Raw genomic sequence first — 21,161 nt, 5'->3', positions numbered from 1 at the left:
TGGAATTCATAAATTCCAACGCCCCGGATCAACTAATCCATTGTCCCACCAGGGGCTCCAATATCCTAGACCTGCTCATTACTAACATGGGAGATAGATGCTCCACACCAGTGGTCACCCCATCATTAGTCAGGTCTGACCATAAGCAAATCACCCTTGACATCCACATCCCAACCCCCCCCCCCCCCAGTAAGGAAACCTCCATAAAAAACTTCTCCAAAGCCAACTTCATGCTACGTAAGTCAGAAGTGACAAACTTCATGGCACCCATGCAGATGGGAGCTTAAAGTTCAACTGCTGAATCCTACACTGAGGCACTGTTCGAGCACATCCACTCCTGCATGAATCGTGCCATCCCAAATAGAACCAAGACGCTCTCCTCCAAAAAAAGGAAGCCAATCTGGTGGTCCCCTGCCATAAACAATCTATACAACAGAAGGAAGAAACTGTTGCAGAAAAGAGGAAAATCCCTGGATGCAAAAAACTCCCTTACCAGCTTCAGTAAGAAGCTGAGATCATTATAAAATCCTCCAAAGCTATTTATGAAAATAAAACTGCCAAAGATTCCAAAGACAACCACAAGGCATTCTATAGTTATGTCAAGAATCTAAATGAAAATGCTAGCTGCTCTGAGCTACAACAGAATGGCATTAAATATACTGATCCCAAGGATATGGCCAATATCCTGGCAGATCGATTTAGTGCCAACTTCACCCCCCTCTCACCCCCTAAAAGGCCCATTTCAATACCAAAAGATTGCCAAATTCCGGTAATCAAGGCCACACAGATAGAAACCGCACTCTCCAAAGCTAAGAATACAGCATCCATGGGACCAGATGACATCCCGGGCTGTGTACTATATGAACTACAAAATGAACTGGCACCTCACCTAAGTGTCATGTTTAATCATAGCCTCACCTCAGGCTTTGTGCTCACTGAGTGGCACACAGCTAGAGTTATCCCACTCCACAAGGGGGGATTCCACCTTGGAATTCCAGGAACTAACGTCCCATCAGTCTGATGAGCCTGATCTGCAAGGGCATGGAACACAATATCATGGAACTTATAAACAAAGACATTGGCAACCCTCAAACACTGGACCCCACCCAGTTTGGGTTTGTGAAGGGCCGATCTTGTCTCCTGAATCTGACTGACTTCTTTGAATCAGTCTCCAGAGCTGGGGACAACGGTAAGGTGGTCCACACAGCCTATGTGGACCTTGCCAAGGCCTTCAACACCATCCCCCACTCTGGAATCATAGATAAACTTACTAAGCTGGGCATAAATCCCTACATCACTCGATGGGTTGACAACTGGCTTACTGACAGAACCCACACTGTAAAAGTAGCTGACTCCAAATCCAGCTCCAGACAAGTGACAAGTGGAATACCTCAGGGTTCAGTCCTGGGACAGCTCTTGTTTGGTATCTACTTCTCTGAAGTACAGGCCAACACTAAGGGACTCTGGCTAACAAAGTTTGCAGATGACTGCAAACTGGGAGCCATTATTGAATCCCCAAATGATGTGGATATTCTACAAAAGAGCCTTACAGAAACAGATGCTTGGTGCCAAAGCCATGGGCTCAAGCTCAATGCCAAGAAATTTATAGGTATCCCCTTTGGGAAAAAACATGTACCCATGAATTACTACATAGGTGGCAGTACACTAAACACCGAAAGTGTGATGAGTGACTTAGGGATACAGGTGGACAGTAGTCTCACCTTCAATAACCACATCGATAACAACAGTCAGGAAATCCTTCTATGTGGCACACCTCATCACTGAGGGCTTTTCATCCAGAAAAAAGTACGTAATTGTCCCACTGTACTCATCCCTCATTAGACCCATTATAGAGTACAATGCCCCATTTGCTATGTACCTCACAAGACATCTGCAACAGCTGGAAAGGCTGCAGAAATACCTCACTAAAAGAATCACAGGCCTAAAGCAGATGCCCTATGCTGACCGTCTAAAAAAACTCAGCTATACTCTGTGGCATATCTTCTACTCAGAGGCGATCTCTGTTGAACATACAAGGCCATGTCAAACCCTGAGCTGTTGTACATGCTCCACTTAAAGAAATCCCAATCCCTCAGAACCACACGCTCCAGGGATCTAAACCTTGTCATGAACAAAACATGCTGGAGGGATAGGTTCCTGACACAGAGACTCCCCATACTCTGGAATAGACTGCCCATACATATCAAGCAGAACACCTCCTTGGTCCTCTTCAAAAGGAACCTTGATGATTGGATGGGAGATAGGAAATTCACCCCGGGGATCATGTCAGTCACCCTGTTAGACAGGGGGCCCAGGGAATTAAATATTGTGGGAAGAAATATCCGGAGAATTGTTTGGCTAGGCTTGTATAGGCCCTAGGGCCGATAGCCTAGTACCAACCTATGAACCTATACAGTTGCTGTACTGAAAACAGTATATATAGAGATAAAAGTTACACTAACAACACAAAAGAATGTTGAATAAAATGGAGTGAGAAAAGTTAAAGTGCTCAGTAAATCTGTTAAGAAGATAAGTAAGAGTTAGAGGAATGTAATTAACAAGAAAAGAAGTTAAGGGAAGGAAATTGTTGTTAGCTAAAATGTGTTATGAAATTATATTAAACAGTTATAATAGTAGTTGTAGTGAGTAGGTGGGTTAGTGCAAGAGTGCTATTAAAGTTGGAGAAGGTATTTTAGTTTGAGAAGAATTGTAGCATAGGAAGCAGGTGTGGGGAGTAAATATGGGGGAGGTTGCAAGTGCTATGTAATGATATTTTAGTTTTTATCCTTGATGACTAGTATTGTGATCCATGCTATCATTACTGTCTTATCCATCATTGTCAAAACATTGGCACTGGGAAGATTTTTTGATATACATTTTTTTAGCGTTTTTTTTTTTTTTCATTCCAAGAGATATGTAGATGTTCTAATAATCTGGGGATGTTTAAAACATAACATTTGGGCTTTACCCACCTTAGGTGCCTTCTTTCCTGGTCAAAAATGTCATCAGCTGTACATCATCAGCTATGAAGACCAGAACTGGTCTTTCTCTAGTTCCGCAGTGAACCTTGGCTAATACAAATGGCTCCCATATACAGCCAGCAGTGTTGGCGTCTTTCTTCATGTCAAGATCAATGTGACCTTCAAACAACTAAGTATTAAAAAAAATGCAACTTTCCAATAATACAATAACAGATTATAATAAACTCTATATACCGAAGATTATTAAACATTTTTCTTAAGCTCCATAATCATAATTTTAGTTGGAATATAAATACATGTCAACATAATCCTCTTCTGCCAATAACACCTATCACAAGTCTATCACTGTCTTTTTACCCTGTTCTATCACTCTAGCAAGAGTATCGTTACTACCTTTTTCCTTTGAATCTGACATTCTGCTAAATATCCACTCAAATAGTTTCTTTGTGAAACTGACAAACTCATTTATATCCAAGTGTGTCTCCTTCCTAATATAATTCAGCACTCTTGAATTTTCTCTAACCGGTAAGGCCACTTACATTCCATGATAATATGGACAGAGTAGCCACTGTGATAGATAGCTATTACAGCTACCTATTACACAGGACAGTTCCTTTGAATATATGTTTCCAAATTTTAGCTTACAAGCACACACTGATGTTAGGCAGGCAAATTTTATATGTAGTTTGCTTCTTTTCATCTCAGTTTGAACCCATTTACCCATTTTCAAGACTTTTGGTTCAATGAAAACACAGAGAGAGAACAGATTTTCAGAAACCCTCAAGATCTGAGCTGCCTGGACATAGTGACACCTTGCTGAGTTTGAGTCGTATGGCTCCCAAAGAAGCAATTACTGGAGAGTGGAAGTCAAAGTCTAGACCAATCACATTAGTAGTAGTATTACTTATTTAAGTATTTATTTTCTTTTTACATTTGTTTACCAGGATGGTCCGACTGGACACAAGTCCATTTTTAGCAAAGGCCCGGGGAGGAAAGCTCCATAGTAAGTACCAAATTAAACAATATGATTAACAATTTTGAAAAAGCAAATATGGAGAAATACTGTATAAGCAAATATGGAAAAACTATATATATATATATATATATATATATATATATATATATATATATATATACACAAAGAATAAAAGAATAGTTAAACAGATATTCATGCGATAAGTCTACAATTTTCATCAGCAGTTAGACTTTCATAAGACTGTAAAAAATTTTACAGTGGTTGAAACAGGCAGTGAGATTTATGGAGTGAAAGAACAGAAGGAATTATATGATGCAAGGGCATAGCCATTTTTTCATTAAGTGTGATCTAAGTGAGTAAGAGTAGAGGCAGAAATCAGTGCAGAAGGGAGGTTATTCCAGGTTCTAGCTATGGTGTGAGAGAACAGAGCTTTTCCTGCGGTATTGTTAGCCTTTGAGATACAGAGTAGAGATTTGTTGGATGAGCGGAGAGGATGATTTGTATTATAGTGGGTGAGGAGTTGGCCTAGTGCTGGGTTTTTTTCAGGATGTCTTACAACATTGTAGGCAATGACTAGCTGGTAGTAGTTGAGTAGTTGGGGAAGTCCTAACCATTTTAATTCCCTTAGAGCCTGGCAGTGGTGGGTTCTGAAGGTGGAGTTATTAGCAAACTTGGCGATTTTGTTATAACATGACTTAGGTCTGGCAAGGTCAAGTTTTCTGACATGGGTAAGTATAGGATCGACATATATTAGAGTGGACAGTAGGGGAGTTTGTGCAAGGGTAATCTGAGCTTGTTTTGTGAGGGATTTTGTGTCTATATAGTGTTCCCATTTTTTTATGGACCTTTTTGATTGTTTGCAAAATATGGATGTCGAAAAGTAGTTTTTTTTCAATTTCTACGCCCAGGAGTTTGGTGTGGTCAGAGGGAGACATAATAGTGCCATTTTTGGAGGAGATAGTGAAGGATTGAGGAGTAGGCATGGTTCTGTTGGGGGTGAAATGTAGCAATTTAGTTTTGTTAAGATTTAAGATAAGTTGGATTTGAGTGATCCATGTTTCGACAGAGCTAAAAGATTCCTGAGTGAATTGTTGTAGCGTGGTGATTGATGGTGCTGAACAAATAAGAGTTGAATTGTTTGCATATTCATAGGTTCATAGGTTCATACTAGGCTATCTGCCCAAGGGCATTTATAAGCCTAGCCCATAGTTATGTGGCTTTCGCCACCCCTTTAGTTTGAATAAAAACTATGCCTATCATTTTGCTGTGCCTCTGTCAAGCAGTGACACTGAAGTAATCCCTGGGGTATATCTGCGATCTCCCATCCATTGGTCAAGATTCCTCTTGAACAAGGCCAGCGAGGTGCTCTGCCTCACATGTACCGGGATTTTGTTCCACAGCATAGGGAGTCTCTGGGTGATGAATCTGTCCCTCCAGCACGTTCTATTTATAACCGTGTCAAGGTTTAAGTCTCCGCCCTTGTGGTTCTGAGGGATCTAGATTTTTGAGGTGAAGCATATTCATCAAATCTGGGTTTGACATGGCCTTATATGTCAAGCACAGGTCACCTCTGAGCAAGCGGTATGAGACTGAATAGAGCTGGAGTTCTTTCAGTCGGGCAGCATAAGACATATTTTGAGACCCTTTATCCTTTTGGTGAGGAACTTTTGGGGCCTTTCAAGCTGCAGCAGGTGTCTGGTCAGATACATTCCGAACGGGCATTGTACTCAATCATAGGTCTAATGAGTGATGAGTACAGGGGACGATGACCTCCCTTGATCTAGATGTGAATCCCTTCATGATCAGGTGGGCGATATAGAAGGTTTTCCTAACTACTTTAGCAACATGAGTGTCAAGCGAAAGGCTACTGTCAACCTGGGTCCCCAGATCCCTGATGACTTTTCTGTGCTCAGTGGATTGCCACCTATATGGTAGCTAGGGGTAACCTTGTTTTTCCCGAAGGGTATGACTATGCATTTTTGGCGTTTAACTTCAGGCCATGGCTCTGGCACCAGTTATCCGTTTCTGTGAGGCCCTTCTGGAGGATATCTGTGTCAGATGTGTTTTGACTATGGCCCAGTTTGCAGTCATCTGCAAACTTTGTCAGCCATAACCCTCCTGTGTTTGCTTGTACTTCAGAAAAGTAGATGCCGAACAAGAGTGGACCCAGGACTGAGCCCTGTGGGACACCACTTGTGACAGGCTTTGAGTCTGACATGGCTCCAGCAACTCTGACCCTGTGGGTTCTGTCACTTAGCCAGTTTGCAACCCATCTTGTGATGTATGGGTTTACATTCAAGCTGATGAGTTTTTCGATGATACCTGAGTGGGGTATTGTGTCAAAGGCCTTTGCCAGGTTGAGGTAGGCTGTATGGACTGCCTTTCCTCATCAATGGCCTTGGTGACTGTCTCGAAAAAGTCAACCAAGTTTAAGAGGCAGGATCTGCCTTTGACAAAGCCAAACTGGGTTGGATCCAAAGTCTGAAAGTTCCCTATGTCTTTATTTATGAGTTCCATTATGATCCTCTCCATGGCTTTGCAGATAAGGCTTGTCAAGCTAATGGGGCGGTAATTTCCAGGGTCTGTGGAGGCACCGCCCTTATGAAGTGGGACCACAGTGGTGGCGCCACTCCTTGGAGTGCGTATCCTGAGGTGAGGCTAAGATTAAACAGCTGTCCTAACTGTGGGTTTAATTCCTCGTTGAGTTCGTGAAGCACACAGCCGGGGACACCATCCGGTCCCATGGATGCTGTGTTTTTGCCTTAGTGACGGCAGTTCTCACCTGGCCATTGGAGATGTTTGGGGGGCCACAATCCTCTCGCATACATATCTCTCCTTTTGGGGAGGGGAGAAGTTTGCACTGAACCTGTCAGCCAGTATGTTGGCAATGTGTGTAGGTTCAGTAATTTTCACATCATTTTGAACTAATTCTGAGCATATCTGGGAGTTTCCGCCTAGGTTTCTAACATAGCTAAAGAAGGCCTTATGATTGTCTTTAGAGTCCTTGGCGATTTTTCTCTCAAAATTTGCCTTGGATGATTTTATGAGAGCTCTTAGTTTTTTACTTATAATGATCAAAGGTGTCTTACCTTTCAAGGATTTTGCTCTATCTTGTAGTAGCTTCCTCCTTTTGTTGTAGAGCTTGTTTATGGCTGGGGTCCACCAGACTGGACGCTTGCCTTTGGTACAGAGAGTCTTAGTTTTGTTTGGGATTGCCTGATCCATGCAGTCCTGTAGGTGCTGGTAGAAGGCATTTGTAAGTGATTCAGAGGTTTGAGTAATGTTTACCACTGGCTCAGGGGGCTTAAAGGAGACCACACTAGTTTTTAGAAGTGTGAAATCGGCTTTTGAGAAGTTTTTCACTGTGGTCTTTTTTGTTTCAGGTGGGGGCGGGATGAGGACCTCCAGCGAGATTAGTTTATGATCTGATCTCACCAGTGAGGGTATACTTCGGTGTTGAACATTTTGATCCCATGTTCGTGATGATGAGATCAAGTATGTTTTCTCCTCTTGTGGGGATGGTGACTAGTTGTTCCATGGCATTTGAGTTTATGAACTCCAGGAATCTTTGGGTTAGGGTGTTCGGGCTTGAGTAGTGTTCCCAGTCTATATTAGGGTAGTTGAAGTCACCTAGTATGATGGTGTTTGGAGATACATTTATCCCTCCAATGTTTTCAGGAAGGCCATGTGAGGTTCCTGAGTTTGAGAGGGTGGCCTGTAACATGCTACAAATTGCAGAGCAGTCTTGCCTATGGTTAATTGCACCTGGATGGTCTCCGATGCATCGTGCGTTGCCACCAACCTTGAGGTGTGGGTGTCCTTTATGAATATGGACACCCCCCCCTCCTTTCTTGGTGTTGTCCGGATTTTGGGGCCGGAACGCATGATATGAGGTGAAACCTGTTAGTGCTGGGGTGCTCTCAGGAGCCTTGAACCAGGTTTCTGTCACAGCACAGACATCGATGTTCTCCATATTGAGAAGGGCCTCGAGTGCATGCATCTTGAGATTGAGACTTCTGGCATTGAGCAGCATTACCCTTAGTTTTTTTCCTTTTTGGTGTTCTAGGGTGGTAGGTTTAGAATTTGAGCCTTGCCTAAAAAAGGCATTATGGGGGTGGCAAGAGCCTTTGCCAATATCTGGAAGCCCAGGGGTGACAGGTGCAAGCCGTCCCTTGCAAAGCAGCGTGGCTTGTCCAGCATGTCATCCCAGGCAGACAGACATTGGATCCCCTTTGAATGACACCAGAATTTAAGCCAATTATTAAAGCTGATCATCTTATCACTGTATTGTGGCATCATTCTAGGTGAAGGTAGGATACTGCTCAAGGTCAGGGTCATACCTGCCTGGGCTACATAATCAGAGAGCTCCTCGATGTCCCTTTTCATGTAGTCCAAGGAGGTACGTCTCAGGTCGTTGACACCAGCGTGGACAATGACTGAGTCGTACTTGTACCTGCTGTTGAGAGACCTGAGTGCTTGCGTTATGTGGCGGATTCTAGCGCCCGACAGGCAGCTTACTGTGACCTTCTCCTTACTCAGTCTGGTGAGCGGGACGTCAGTGTGTCTGACTATGGAGTCACCAATGACTAGTGTGCCTGGCATTGTGTTTGGCCTTAAGGGCTGTGACTGTCTGACACTCTGACTGTGTATAAGTAAAGCATACTGTGTGGTGGTATGGAGATTATTAGTAAATATGGAGATAAGAAGTGGGCCTAATATTGAGCCTTGTGGTACACCTATGGTAGTTGGGAGTAAGGGGGACAGTACACCTTGCCATTGGACAGATTATCGTCTTTCAGACAGATGGCTTTTAAACCATACTATAGTGGATGGGGCAAAGAATAGGGTGGCCAACGTGCCAAGTAGTAAGGAATGCGAGACCATGTCAAATGCTTTGGAGAGGTCTAAAAATATTGCAGATACAAAGTTATTATTTCTATGTTGGTTGACTAGATTGGTAAAAGAGAGCAGAGCAGTTGTGCTGTGGTGTCGCCTGAAACTGTGCTGTGTGGGAGAGGAGATTATGTGAGTTTAGGAAATGTATCACTTGAGAATGTATACATTTCATGAGTATTTTAGATAAGGGAGATAGAATGGCAATAGGGCGATAATTTGAGTATTCATAAAAATTTCCACCTTTATAAAGTGGAATAATATATATCTTCCATAGTTGTGAGGTGAAAGATTCTTGTATGGAGCAGTTGATAGAAATAGAAATATGGTGGGATAAGGATTCAACAGTTATTTTTAGGAAGTTGGCTGGTAGGTTGCTGGTGGCAAGGGTGGTGGGTTTCAGTTTTAAGAGGAGTTTCTGAATTGTGGAGGTTGGTACGGGTGAAAGAAAAAATGTGGGATATTCTCAGGGCATTTGTAAATACAGTAACAGAGAAAAAAGAACAGAAGTTGGATCTTTGGAAAGGGGTTGCAGCAAATCACAGAGGGAAGTGGGAATTGTCGGAGTGATACATGCAGGATGATATTTTGTAGAAAGAATGACAAAGGAAGCTGGGACATGAATGTAATGTTTGAATGACAATAACTGCACAGATGTATGTTTGCAACTTAAAATAAGCCAATATGGTTTGTTTTTATTTATATAAATGCATGATTGCCTATGCTATAAATGGTAGTACAATGAAGATATTTTGTTTAAAAAAATCATTAATCTAGATCTCCTGCAAGACAGAAATTAATCACCATTTGTGACTTATTCATATTTTTATGATTGAGAGCCCTACACATTATTGAATGTTATGGTGTGACATGCCATGGTGGGAGAAAGCAAAATCCACTGGCTATGTCTATTTATATTGCACTATACCTGAGATTTTGTTAAAAAAAATATACACTTAAAAAAAAAATGATGCGCCCCCTCCAGATATCAACAGTTGCCTCAAACTGATAGCTGCACCCACAGGAACTACCTATTCTAAAATTAACGATATACATGCTACTTACTGTGTTCTTCTGTACACAAATAGTTGCCCACTCTTTTCTTATCCCTATTTCCCTTTCAAATATGAAAACTAGCATGCATGCTTTGAGTACACATTAATTTTTAGCCCTAAAAAGTGTACTGGCTATCTTTAAATAAAGTAAATTGTGTACCATTATATTAAACACACTAAAGTACTAAGGCTGCTAGGGAGGAAATTACATGTTTAATTTGTGTACAACTTATTCACTTCCCACAGTCTTAAACTTAAATTATTTTTCAATAAACTGACTGCCAATGCACCTTTAAATACTAATTACATTAAAGATATTCAGCTCTTACTCTCTTACTTAGAAAGGGTTGAGACCTCTCATGATTAATTGTTTGCACCTGCAGACTTCTGGCCTCCAAGTAAAAGCAGTTAGTAATGCAAAACAGCTAGTAACTTTGATGATGCATGAAAGAATCTCAATCTGAAATTTTACTTGGAACAAAAGGTAAATACATCTCATGATTAACTGCTTGCACCTATAGACTTCTGTCCTCCTACTGAAAAAGTTGCAAAAGTAAGAAAATTACCATTTCCCACATCTTTCATCATTTTATGTATTTTTCAAGATGATTAGCTTAAAAAACCTGTCTACAGTTTAAACCAAGGGCATTAATGTAACTATACACCTCTCTAAAATTATCTTAGTTCTACATATAATGTACTGAGTAGACATTTACATCCCCCAGCAGCCCAAGATCACATTATAGTAACTGTAACTTGCTTCTGTCTAGCCTTTCTTACCTTGCTACAGTGTAAAAAGCCTGAGTACCTTACAGCTAATAAACATATTGCTTATTTTAATATTTTTGATGCCCTAACTTCTGCTTTTATGCAGATCTATTTGAGCCACTCAAGGGTTAGGGTGCACGGAAGATACCCTGAAATTCTAAAAGCTGGCCAGTTGTCATGTCCTTGGCAGGATATAATCCATACGGCATAGGCTGCTAAAACACTCATCTAAATGGGCGTATTCTCAACCCTGTACAACAGCAATTTTGCACAGAATTCAACAGTTTTCCTGTTGAGCAAATTAAACAACCATGAAAGCTGTTGACTAACTCACCAGTAGACAAATATAGACAAATGTCAGTACTTCCATATTTTTTACACTGTATGTATGTATATATATATATATATATATATATATGTATGTGTGTGTGTGCGTGTGTATGTGTATATATATATATATATATATATATATATATATATATATACATATAAATATATATACACACACACACATGTACATATATCTATGTATGTACATATATGTGTGTATTATATATATATATATATATATATATATATACATATATGTACATATATGTGTATGTATGTACATATATGTGTAAGTGTGTATGTATGTATGTACATGTGTATGTGTGTGTGTGTGTGTGTGTATATATATATATATATATATATATATATATATATATATATACACCACCAACAAAATCTCCAGCACACAGCTTAAAATGAAAAAGACAGCTGCTGTTAAGAGAAGTTTATTTCAGCACAGTCTGCAACCACAAACCGTTGACCGGTTTTGCCAAAGGCGACATCAGTGTGTGACTTAATGGTCAGAAGTCCTGATTTAAATACAAAGCTGCAAAGTCAATTGGCAACAAATTTAAAGATGTTTTTGTGTCTTTCGGCTTTTCCCGGTTAGGGGTCGCCACAGCGGAACTCTGGTCCGCTAATGACTGGCAGTTGATTTTTACGTGCCGAGTTGCCAGCCCTGACGCACAACCTTCAACGAAGGTACGCCCATTCTCACATGTCTCCACGCAGAAGACGCTCTAGCTGTGAGTCGAACCGGTCAGCGTCTTACTGTGAGGCGTAAGTATCTAAATTCAAACACAAAAATAAAAACTACAGTTAATACCAACTGTTTGAAATAGGTGCTTTCAATTCCCACCACCAAAACCATATACATTGTACTTGAAGACCAAATATATGAAACCCTATACCTAATTTAAATATATGCATATTGCTGACTAATCAGTATCCAAATTAAATTTTTTTAAATTTTTCTGCTGGGTACTCATACTTATACAGTCATATACACATACAAATACCAATATTCTGATATATGCAAATATATATACATACTCACACACATATGCTACTATACGAGTAACTTTGTACGCTCACATATATACATGTCCATATCGTATTAATCTACATATACATCAGTACAACCCTAACCATATGCACTTGGGTATATGCACTAATAAGTACAATATATTTAAATTAGGTATAGGGTTTTGTATATTTAGTTTTCAAGTACAATGTATATGGTTTTGGTGGTGGGAATTGAAAGCACCTATTTCAAACAATTGGTATTAACTACAGTTTTTATTTTTTATTTTTGTGTTTGAATTTAGGTGCTTACATCTTTAAATATGCTGCCAACTGACTTTGCAACTTTGTATTTAAAGCAGGACTTCTGACCATTAAGTCACACACTGATGACGCCTTTGGCGAAACCGGTCACCGGTCTGTGGTTGCAGACTGTGCTGAAATAAACTTCTCTTAATGGCAGCTGTCTTTTTCATTTTAAGCTGTGTGCTGGAGATTTTGTTGGTGGTTTATTTGGTTTCACTCCATGCACCAGTATTGTACATTCGCGTGCACCTCTATTTTTGTTGTGTATGTGTATATGTATATATATATATATATATATATATATATATATATATATATGTGTGTGTGTGTTCGTTTGTTCAAAATCTTAAATCTCTGAAAGGTCTTCACCGATTGCTTTGAAATTTTCACACAATGTTGCATTCGAATACGTGCGTGTTTTTATATACCTACCATTACATAGATGTCACACATTGCATTCGAATACACACATGTTTTTATATACCTACTATGGATTCTATATATATATTTGTATACGAATATGCAATTTTATATATTTCTGTTATAACTTTCTTACTTCTTTTTCAGTGCAATCGATCTGCTTTAGTTCATCCAACTAATGCCAAGATCAAACTTAGGTCGTCGTACTCACGGAGCGGAAGCAGTGCGACGAGTAATTGCAAATCAAACTGAGGAAGAATGGGCATCAGCAAATGAGCGAAACAGACAAAGAATGGCTCAAATACGTGCAGAGGAAGCAGCAGAGCAACGTTCAGCCAGACTTGAGGATGCACGGTTGTGAGCACGGCGATCGCGTTCTGCAGCTTCAGATCTGCTTCGTTCTCCTCGATCGACACCAGCGTACGAAATAAATGCTTGCCTGAAATACTCTACTTTGTGGCGACACGTAAAGACCTTAAAATTAACTACAAATATGCATGTCCAGCTGCAAAACGATCAATCAGCTGAGATATTCTCACATCAATTGCTGGAAATTGGGAACGGAAAGGTGCCGGTTGATCTGAACTCAGGACAAATTTCATTGCCTCATAACTTCTGCAATTTAGTGACGTCAAAAGAAGAATTGGTTGAAAGTATTTCCCAATATTCAAACCAATTATAAAAATCACGACTGGCTAACTGAACGAGCTATTCTTGCGGCCAAGAACAAAGACGTCTACCAACTTAACAATATTATTCAGTCTAACATTCAAAGCGAGGCAGTCACATACAAGTCCACTGACACTGTTGTAGAAGCAGATGAAGCGGTTTATTATCCAACAGAATTTTTGAATTCACTCGTTCTGCCAAGGATGCCACCGCACGTACTGCAATTGAAAATTGGCGTGCCAATTATCATGTTGCGAAATATCAACTAGCCAAAGCTTTGCAACGGCACGTGGCTTTCCGTACAAAAATTAATGAGCAACGTCATGGAAGCAACAATCTTGACAGGACCTTTCAAAGGTGAAGATGTCCTCATTCCTATGATTCCAACGAATATGTCATTTCAATTTAAGAGATTGCAATTCCCAATTCGATTGGCGTTTGCAATCACCATCAACAAAGCTCGGGGCCAATCTATAGAATTGTGCGGTTTAAATCTACACACGGATTGCTTCTCACATGGACAATTATATGTTGCGTGTTCTAGAGTCGGCAAACCAGACAATCTCTATATCTGCACAGACAATGGAACAACAAAAAATATTGTATACCCACAAGCATTGTGAAATTAAACATATTAGAAACGTGAGCTTTCTCTTTTCTTTCTTTTCCATTTAACCAGACTGAGCCACAGCAACGCTGGAATTACAGCTAATATATATATATATATATATATATATATATATATATATACATATATACATATATATATATATATATATATATATATACATATATATATATATATATATATATATATATATATATATATATATATATATATATATATATATATATACGTATATATATATATATATATATATATATATATATATATATACACACACACACACACACACACACACACACACACACGTGTGTGTATGTATAGGTTTAAACTGTGAGCTTTGGCCAACTGAAACCTGCATGAGTGGAGTTAAGTAGATTTTTATCTGCACTTTTATCAAATAATACACGATTTAAAGTAATTTGTTTGTGTCGCATTGAGCAATATCTAGCTGGAAGTTGACTGTTTTTTCAGTAGGTCTTATACAAAAGTGGTATTTTCAGTTAAGGCTTGTTAAAAAAACATGCATAACCAGTGATAAGTGGGGGTAGTTTACCTCACTGTTATTCGGTTTCTGTCTTATACAAATGGTGCAGTGAATTGTTTTCTGTTTAAACTGTGAGCTTTGGCCAACTGAGACCTGTATGAGTGGAGTTAAGTAGATTTTTATCTGCACTTTTATCAAATAATACACGATTTAAAGTAATTTGTTTGTGTTGCATTGAGCAATATCTAACTGGAAGTGGACTGATTTTTCAGTAGGTCCCCACCGACCTTCCCTGTTTTTGTCTTGGTGTTAATCTTGGTGGATTTGAAACTGCCCGCCCCTCTTGTAAATTTGCACTTGGATACTCCTCCTGGACCCATCTCATTTGCTCACTCAAAAAAAAAAAAAAAAAAAAAATTTAATCTGCTTTTACTGTATTTGTGTTTCTTCCTACTTTATTTTGCTTTTGCGTCATCTTAAAAGTACTCAGTTGTATTTATTACTGCTTGGTGTAACTCATTCTAAGCCTTTTAGTTTAAGCACTTGGGCTTCAGACCAGTTATTTTACATTAAGAGGGTTCGTGGTCTGCACTCTTGTGGGAGGAGAGGCTGGACTCTGCCCTTCTGAGCTGGGGTTGCATATTTGAACTGCTTCTTACTGAAATTGGTACACCTTGTTTGCTGTAGCACAGACTAGATCCAGGCCTGCTGAATCTAGCTTTGTTTGTATAACTTGAGCACTAATCCAGGCATTCTTTAAAGTATTCAATTGTATTTATTACTGCTTGGTAGTAACTTGATTAAAGTGTAGCTATCATTCTAAGTCTTTTGGATTAAGCACTTGGGCTTCAGACCAGTTGTTTTACATTAGGAAGGTTTGTGGCCTGCACTGTGGTGGCAGGACAGGTAGCTTACATCCTTCTAAGTTGGGAACTGCTGATTGAGGGCTCAGTATCTGTTATTCTAAAAGTGCATTAGTTCTGGTTTAAGCACTTGGGCTTCAGGCCAGTTATTTTACATTAAGAAGGTTCGTGGTCTGCACTCTTGTGGGAGGAGAGGCTGGACTCTGCCCTTCTGAGCTGGGAATTTCTGGTTAAAGGCTTATAGTGCCTGCATATTTGAACTGTTTCTTACTGAAATTGGTACACCTTGTTTGCTGTAGCTTAGACTAGATCCAGGCCTGCTGGATCTAGCTTTGTTTGTATGCTTGTAGTTTGTTTGCTTGTTATTTCCCTGAAACGCTAATTCCACCTAAACGCGACTTTTCAGCGCTTCTGTGGATCCCTAGTGATATCTGCATTGCTTACTGTACTTATTTCCTTGTTTCACTTGAATGAAAGTTACTGTTTTTGGATTTAAGTTACCTGTAGCACATTGAATTTAAGTTACCTGGCACTTGCTCACTAAAGCAATTATATAAGTCAGCACTAAAAAATTAAAAGCACTACACCCTCACAAACTCCCCTTGAGTACCTTGTTCCCCACTGGCCCTTTTTTTTTTAATTATAAAGGAATCCCCAATACTATTCTAGCATGTCCAAAGGTCAGTTGTCAATCTCCTCTCCGGTCCAGCTGGTGAATCTGGGAATCTTGAGGCAATGTTACAACTGCCTCATGTACACAGACAACTCTCTCCTCCTCCCAACAAATTCCAACACATGTGAGAGATGCAACCATATAGCCAAACTGGAGGCTAAGCTCTCTCAACTCAGTACTGGCGTAACCAGTCAGGAGGAAAAGGAAACCACACTCACTACAATTCCAGTCTCACATAGACCTACCATGACAGCAAACCAAACACATAAACACACAAAAACATACTCGGAGGCTCTAAATAAAAATCTGCCTAAGCAGCAGAGACCTCCAAAGCAGACACCCAAGCAACTGCTACCCCAAAACAAAACACGTGCAACACATAGCTCACAAAGCCAGTGTGCCGAACAGTCACAGCCCTTAAGGCTAAACAACACACCTGATACACTTGTAATAGGTGACTCTATCGTCAGGCACACTGACGTCCCGCTCACCAGGCTGAACAAGGAGAAGGTCACAGTGAGCTGCCTGTCGGGCGCTAGGATCCACCACATAACACAAGCACTCAGGTCACTCCAAGGCAAGTACAAATATGACTCAGTTATTGTCCATGCTGGTGTGAATGACCTGAGACGTACCTCCCTGGACTACATGAAAAGAGACATAGAGGAGCTCTCTGAGCATGTAGCCCAGGCCGGTATGACCCTGACCTTGAGTAGCATCTTACCCTCACCAAGAATGATGCCACAATATGAAGACAAGATGACCAATTTCAACAACTGGCTTAAGTATTGGTGTCATTCAAAGGGGGTCCAATGCCTGTCAGCCTGGGATGACATGCTCGACAAGCCACGATGCTTCGCTAGGGAAGGCTTGCACCTATCACCCCTGGGAATTCGGATATTGGCAAAGGCTCTTGCTACCCCCATAGTGCCTTTTTTAGGCAAGGCTCAAAAGACAAACCCACCTCCATAGGTATCACAAGGGATAAGAAACTAAGAGTAATGCTACTCAACGCCAGAAGTCTAAACCTCAAGATGCATGCACTCGAAACTCTCCTTAGCATGGAGAACATCGATATCTGTGCAGTAACAGAAACCTGGTTCAAGGCTCCTGAGAGCACCCCAGCACTACCAGGTTATACCTCATACCATGCTTTTCGGCCCCAAAACTTGGACCGAACCACAAAAGGAGGGGGAGTATCAATATTCGTCAAAGACACCCACACCTCCAGGTTGGTGGCACAGCACGAAGCATCAGAGACTATCCATGTGCAACTAACAGTGGATAAAACTGCCTTCCAGTTTATAGCCTGCTACAGACCACCCTCCCAAACACAGGAACTCCACTCGGCCTTCCTCAGAACACTGGAAAATATGAAGGTCTCTCCAAACACCATTATATTGGGCGACATCAGCTACCCAAACATAGACTGGGAGCATTACTCTAGCTCCAACACCCTAGCCCAAAGGTTCCTAGAATTTATAGACTCAAATGCTATGGAACAACTTGTTACCACTCCCACAAGAGGGGAAAACATACTGGACCTGATCATGACCAACATGGGGACTCTATGCTCCAGACCAGAAGTGTATCCCTCACTGGTAAGATCAGACCATAAACTAATCTCACTGGATATTCACATCCCGACCCCACCCCCTGCCCAGAAATCCACAGTGAAAAACTTCTCTAAAGCAAATTTCACACTCCTCAAAACCGAGGTGGAATCCTTCAAAGCCCCCGGGCCTGTGGAAAATACGGCCCAGACCACAGAATCCTTTATAAACGCATTCTATGAACACCTTCAGGAATACATGGATCATGCAATCCCAAATAAAACCAAGACCCAATCCTCCAAAGGCAGACATCCTGTCTGGTGGACCCCAGCCATAAACAAACTATACAATAGAAGGAGGAAGCTACTACATGATAGAGCAAAATCCCAAAAAGGGAAGGCATCTCTGATCAGTATTAGCAAAAAACTACGGGCACTCATAAAATCGTTTAAGGCCAGCTTCGAGAGAAAAATTGCACAGGACACTAAGGATAATCACAAGGCTTTCTTTAGTTATGTTAGGAACCTGGGTGGGAATTCCCAGATATGCTCAGAATTAGTCCAAAATGACAAAAAATACACCGAACCCACAGACATTGCCAACATCCTAGCTGACAGGTTCAGCGCAAACTTCTCCCCCCCTTCCCACCAAAAGAGCAAATATCTATCCCAGCAGAGTTCTGCCCCCCTGACATCTCAGATGCTCAGGTAAGAGCCACCCTCTCCAAAGCAAAAAACACAGCATCAATGGGACCAGACGGTGTTCCGGGCTGCGTCCTACATGAACTCCAAGAAGAGCTAAACCCAAACATAAAACTACTGTTCAGTCTCAGCCTTACTACAGGATATGTACCCAAGGAGTGGCGTACAGCAACAGTGGTCCCTCTCCACAAAGGTGGTGCCTCAACAGATCCTGGAAATTATCGCCCCATAAGCCTGACTAGCTTGGTCTGCAAAGCTATGGAAAGGATCATCATGGACCTTATAAATAAAGATATTGGGGACCTACAAACACTGGATCCTACCCAGTTCGGCTTTGTTAAGGGCAGATCCTGCCTCTTAAATCTGGTCGATTTCTTTGAAACAGTCACCAAGGCCATTGACGAGGGGAAGGTGGTCCACACAGCCTACCTGGACCTCACAAAAGCCTTTGATACAATACCCCACTCGGGCATTATAGATAAGCTCACCAGCTTAAATATAAACCCCTATGTCACTAGATGGGTTGCAAACTGGCTCAAGGACAGAACCCAAATGGTTAGAATTGCTGGAGCCATGTCAGACTCCAAACCAGTTACAAGTGGCGTCCCACAAGGCTCAGTCCTGGGACCTCTCTTGTTCGGTATGTATTTCTCAGAGGTACAGGCCAACACGGAAGGACTGTGGCTGACCAAGTTCGCAGATGACTGCAAACTGGGTGCCATAATCGACTCTCCAGCCGACACAAGCATCCTCCAAAAGGGCCTCATAGAAACAGACAACTGGTGCCAGAGCCATGGCCTCAAGCTAAATGCCAAAAAGTGTATAGTCATCCCCTTTGGCAAAACAAAGTGCCCACAAATTACCACATAAGTGGTAATCCATTAAGCACTGGAAGAAGTAATTAGGGACCTGGGGACCCAAGTTGATAGCAATCTCTCATTTGACAACCACATGGCCAAAGTGGTTAGAAAAACATTTTATATAGCCCACCTAATCCTGAAGGGATTCACATCTAGATCAGGGGAGGTCATCGTGCCTCTTTACTCATCCCTCATCAGGCCCATAATTGAGTACAATGCCCCTTTTGGGATGTACCTTACCAGACACCTGCAGCAACTGGAAAGACCCCAAAAGTACCTCACCAAGAGGATCAAAGGGCTCAAACAGATGCCATATGCTGCCCGGTTAAAGAAACTCCAGCTCTACTCAGTGGCATACCGCCTGCTCAGAGGCTATCTGTGCCTGACGTATAAAGCCATGTCCAACCAGGAATTAATGGACATGCTGCACCTCAGAAAATCCAAATCCCATCGAGCTACGCGCTCGAGAGACTTGAACCTCGGCACTGAAATAAATAGGACATGCTGGAGAGACAGATTCATAACCCAGAGGCTCCCTTCACTCTGGAATAAAATCCCAGTCCAGGTTTGGCAGAGTCCCTCATTGACTCTCTTCAAGAGGAATCTTGATGAGTGGATGGGGGATCGTAGGTTTACCCCGGGTATTACTTCTGCGTCACTGTTAGACAGAGGCACAGTATACTAACCTCAAAAAAGGGCATAGCAAAATTAATTTAAAATGGGTGGCGAAAGCCAAACACACTCTGGCTAGGCTTATAAATGCCCTAGGGCAGATAGCCTAGTATGAACCTATGAACCTATGATTTACCCAAATGGCAGTCAGTCGAACGGCTGATGTTCGAAATGACAGTTTCTAAGGGGCAGGAAATCGAACAGTGGTCGACAGACTTTAGTCGAGTTGCATGGTGCCTTCGATCATTTGTTAAGCGACGTCCCGAGACTGTGGAGGGAGGTCTCACTTCAGTGAGGAACAGGGAAGTAGCCCATAATTACCATAAAGCCAATCTACACTCGTAATATAAACCTAGGAGATAACGGGGAGCTACTCATACGAGGCAGTCAAATAAAAAATATATAAATGCATTAACGATGCAGAACTGTCAACAAGATGATATGCTCTAGTACAATGAAAACAGCGTTTTTATTTATTTTTTTATTTAGGTTACTAATTGCCATGTAGGTTTTTAAGGTGACAACGTGATTGAACATAATTTATATTTTATTTTCTGCCTAATGCAACTCATCACATGCAGAAGTCCATCAAACTATCCAGGATGTTAATGGGGATTTTTATCCATGTAAACAAATATGATGGTACATTTTTCTTGAATATATTGCATTTCACCTGAACTATAGTTGAGCCAAGGTTAAGTCATAATCACAACATTTTTAGAGAATTCAAACTAGGTCACGCCATAATTACAACCATTTTACAAAATTCAACCATGGCAATAAATGGCTGTGATCAACTCAGCTTACAACTGACACAAAATGTGGCCTTCCTGCCTCATGAAGAGACAGCACTTTACCTAGGTCAGCTTCAGTGCTCTTCTTCATGTCTTTGTGCAGCTTTTTGATCTGGTCTTCCAGTCTACAAATAAAAATAAATAAATTAGTTTTACAAATCGCTTCATATCACTTTTGTAGTCTAATGCACTGATACCAAAGCAAAACATAATCATAACATTTCATTTCCTCTTTGCTGCACACACTCCCACTCAAAAACAGGCTTCTGCCATGGATATCACTAATGTCCTCTTGCTATCCCCACAGTGCAGGCTTCTTTCAGGCACACCTTCCACTCTTGTCGGTTACCAGCAAGCTACCACCATCTGACTGAACAATGCCAGCCCTCACAGCCAGCTCTGAATGTCTCTCAAAAACCAAAGCACCTATGTAGATGGGTCTCACATGGCCTACTGCAATTGGATATTTCAGACAACTGCCTACTGTTCAGCCATCTAGAGTTCAGACATTT

General features: G+C 41.1%; 1 protein-coding gene across 1 annotated transcript in view; it reads right to left on the bottom strand.

Annotated features, from left to right (window-relative positions):
• Nucleotides 1-21,161, bottom strand: part of BIN3 (bridging integrator 3) — a 2,343,840-nt gene that overhangs the window by 1,497,315 nt on the left and 825,364 nt on the right. Inside the window, exon 4 of the mRNA XM_044082933.1 lies at nt 20,713-20,774. Within this exon, the coding sequence (XP_043938868.1) occupies nt 20,713-20,774 (62 nt within the window). The remainder of the gene's footprint in view (nt 1-20,712; nt 20,775-21,161) is intronic.

The sequence above is a fragment of the Protopterus annectens genome, chromosome 9.part0, assembly GCF_019279795.1.
Source record: "Protopterus annectens isolate FY-2018-M chromosome 9.part0, PAN1.0, whole genome shotgun sequence".
NCBI classification, from domain to species: Eukaryota; Metazoa; Chordata; order Ceratodontiformes; family Protopteridae; genus Protopterus; species Protopterus annectens.
The sequence above is the reverse complement of the archived record's forward strand: the minus strand, read 5'-3'. Positions and strand labels throughout refer to the sequence as shown.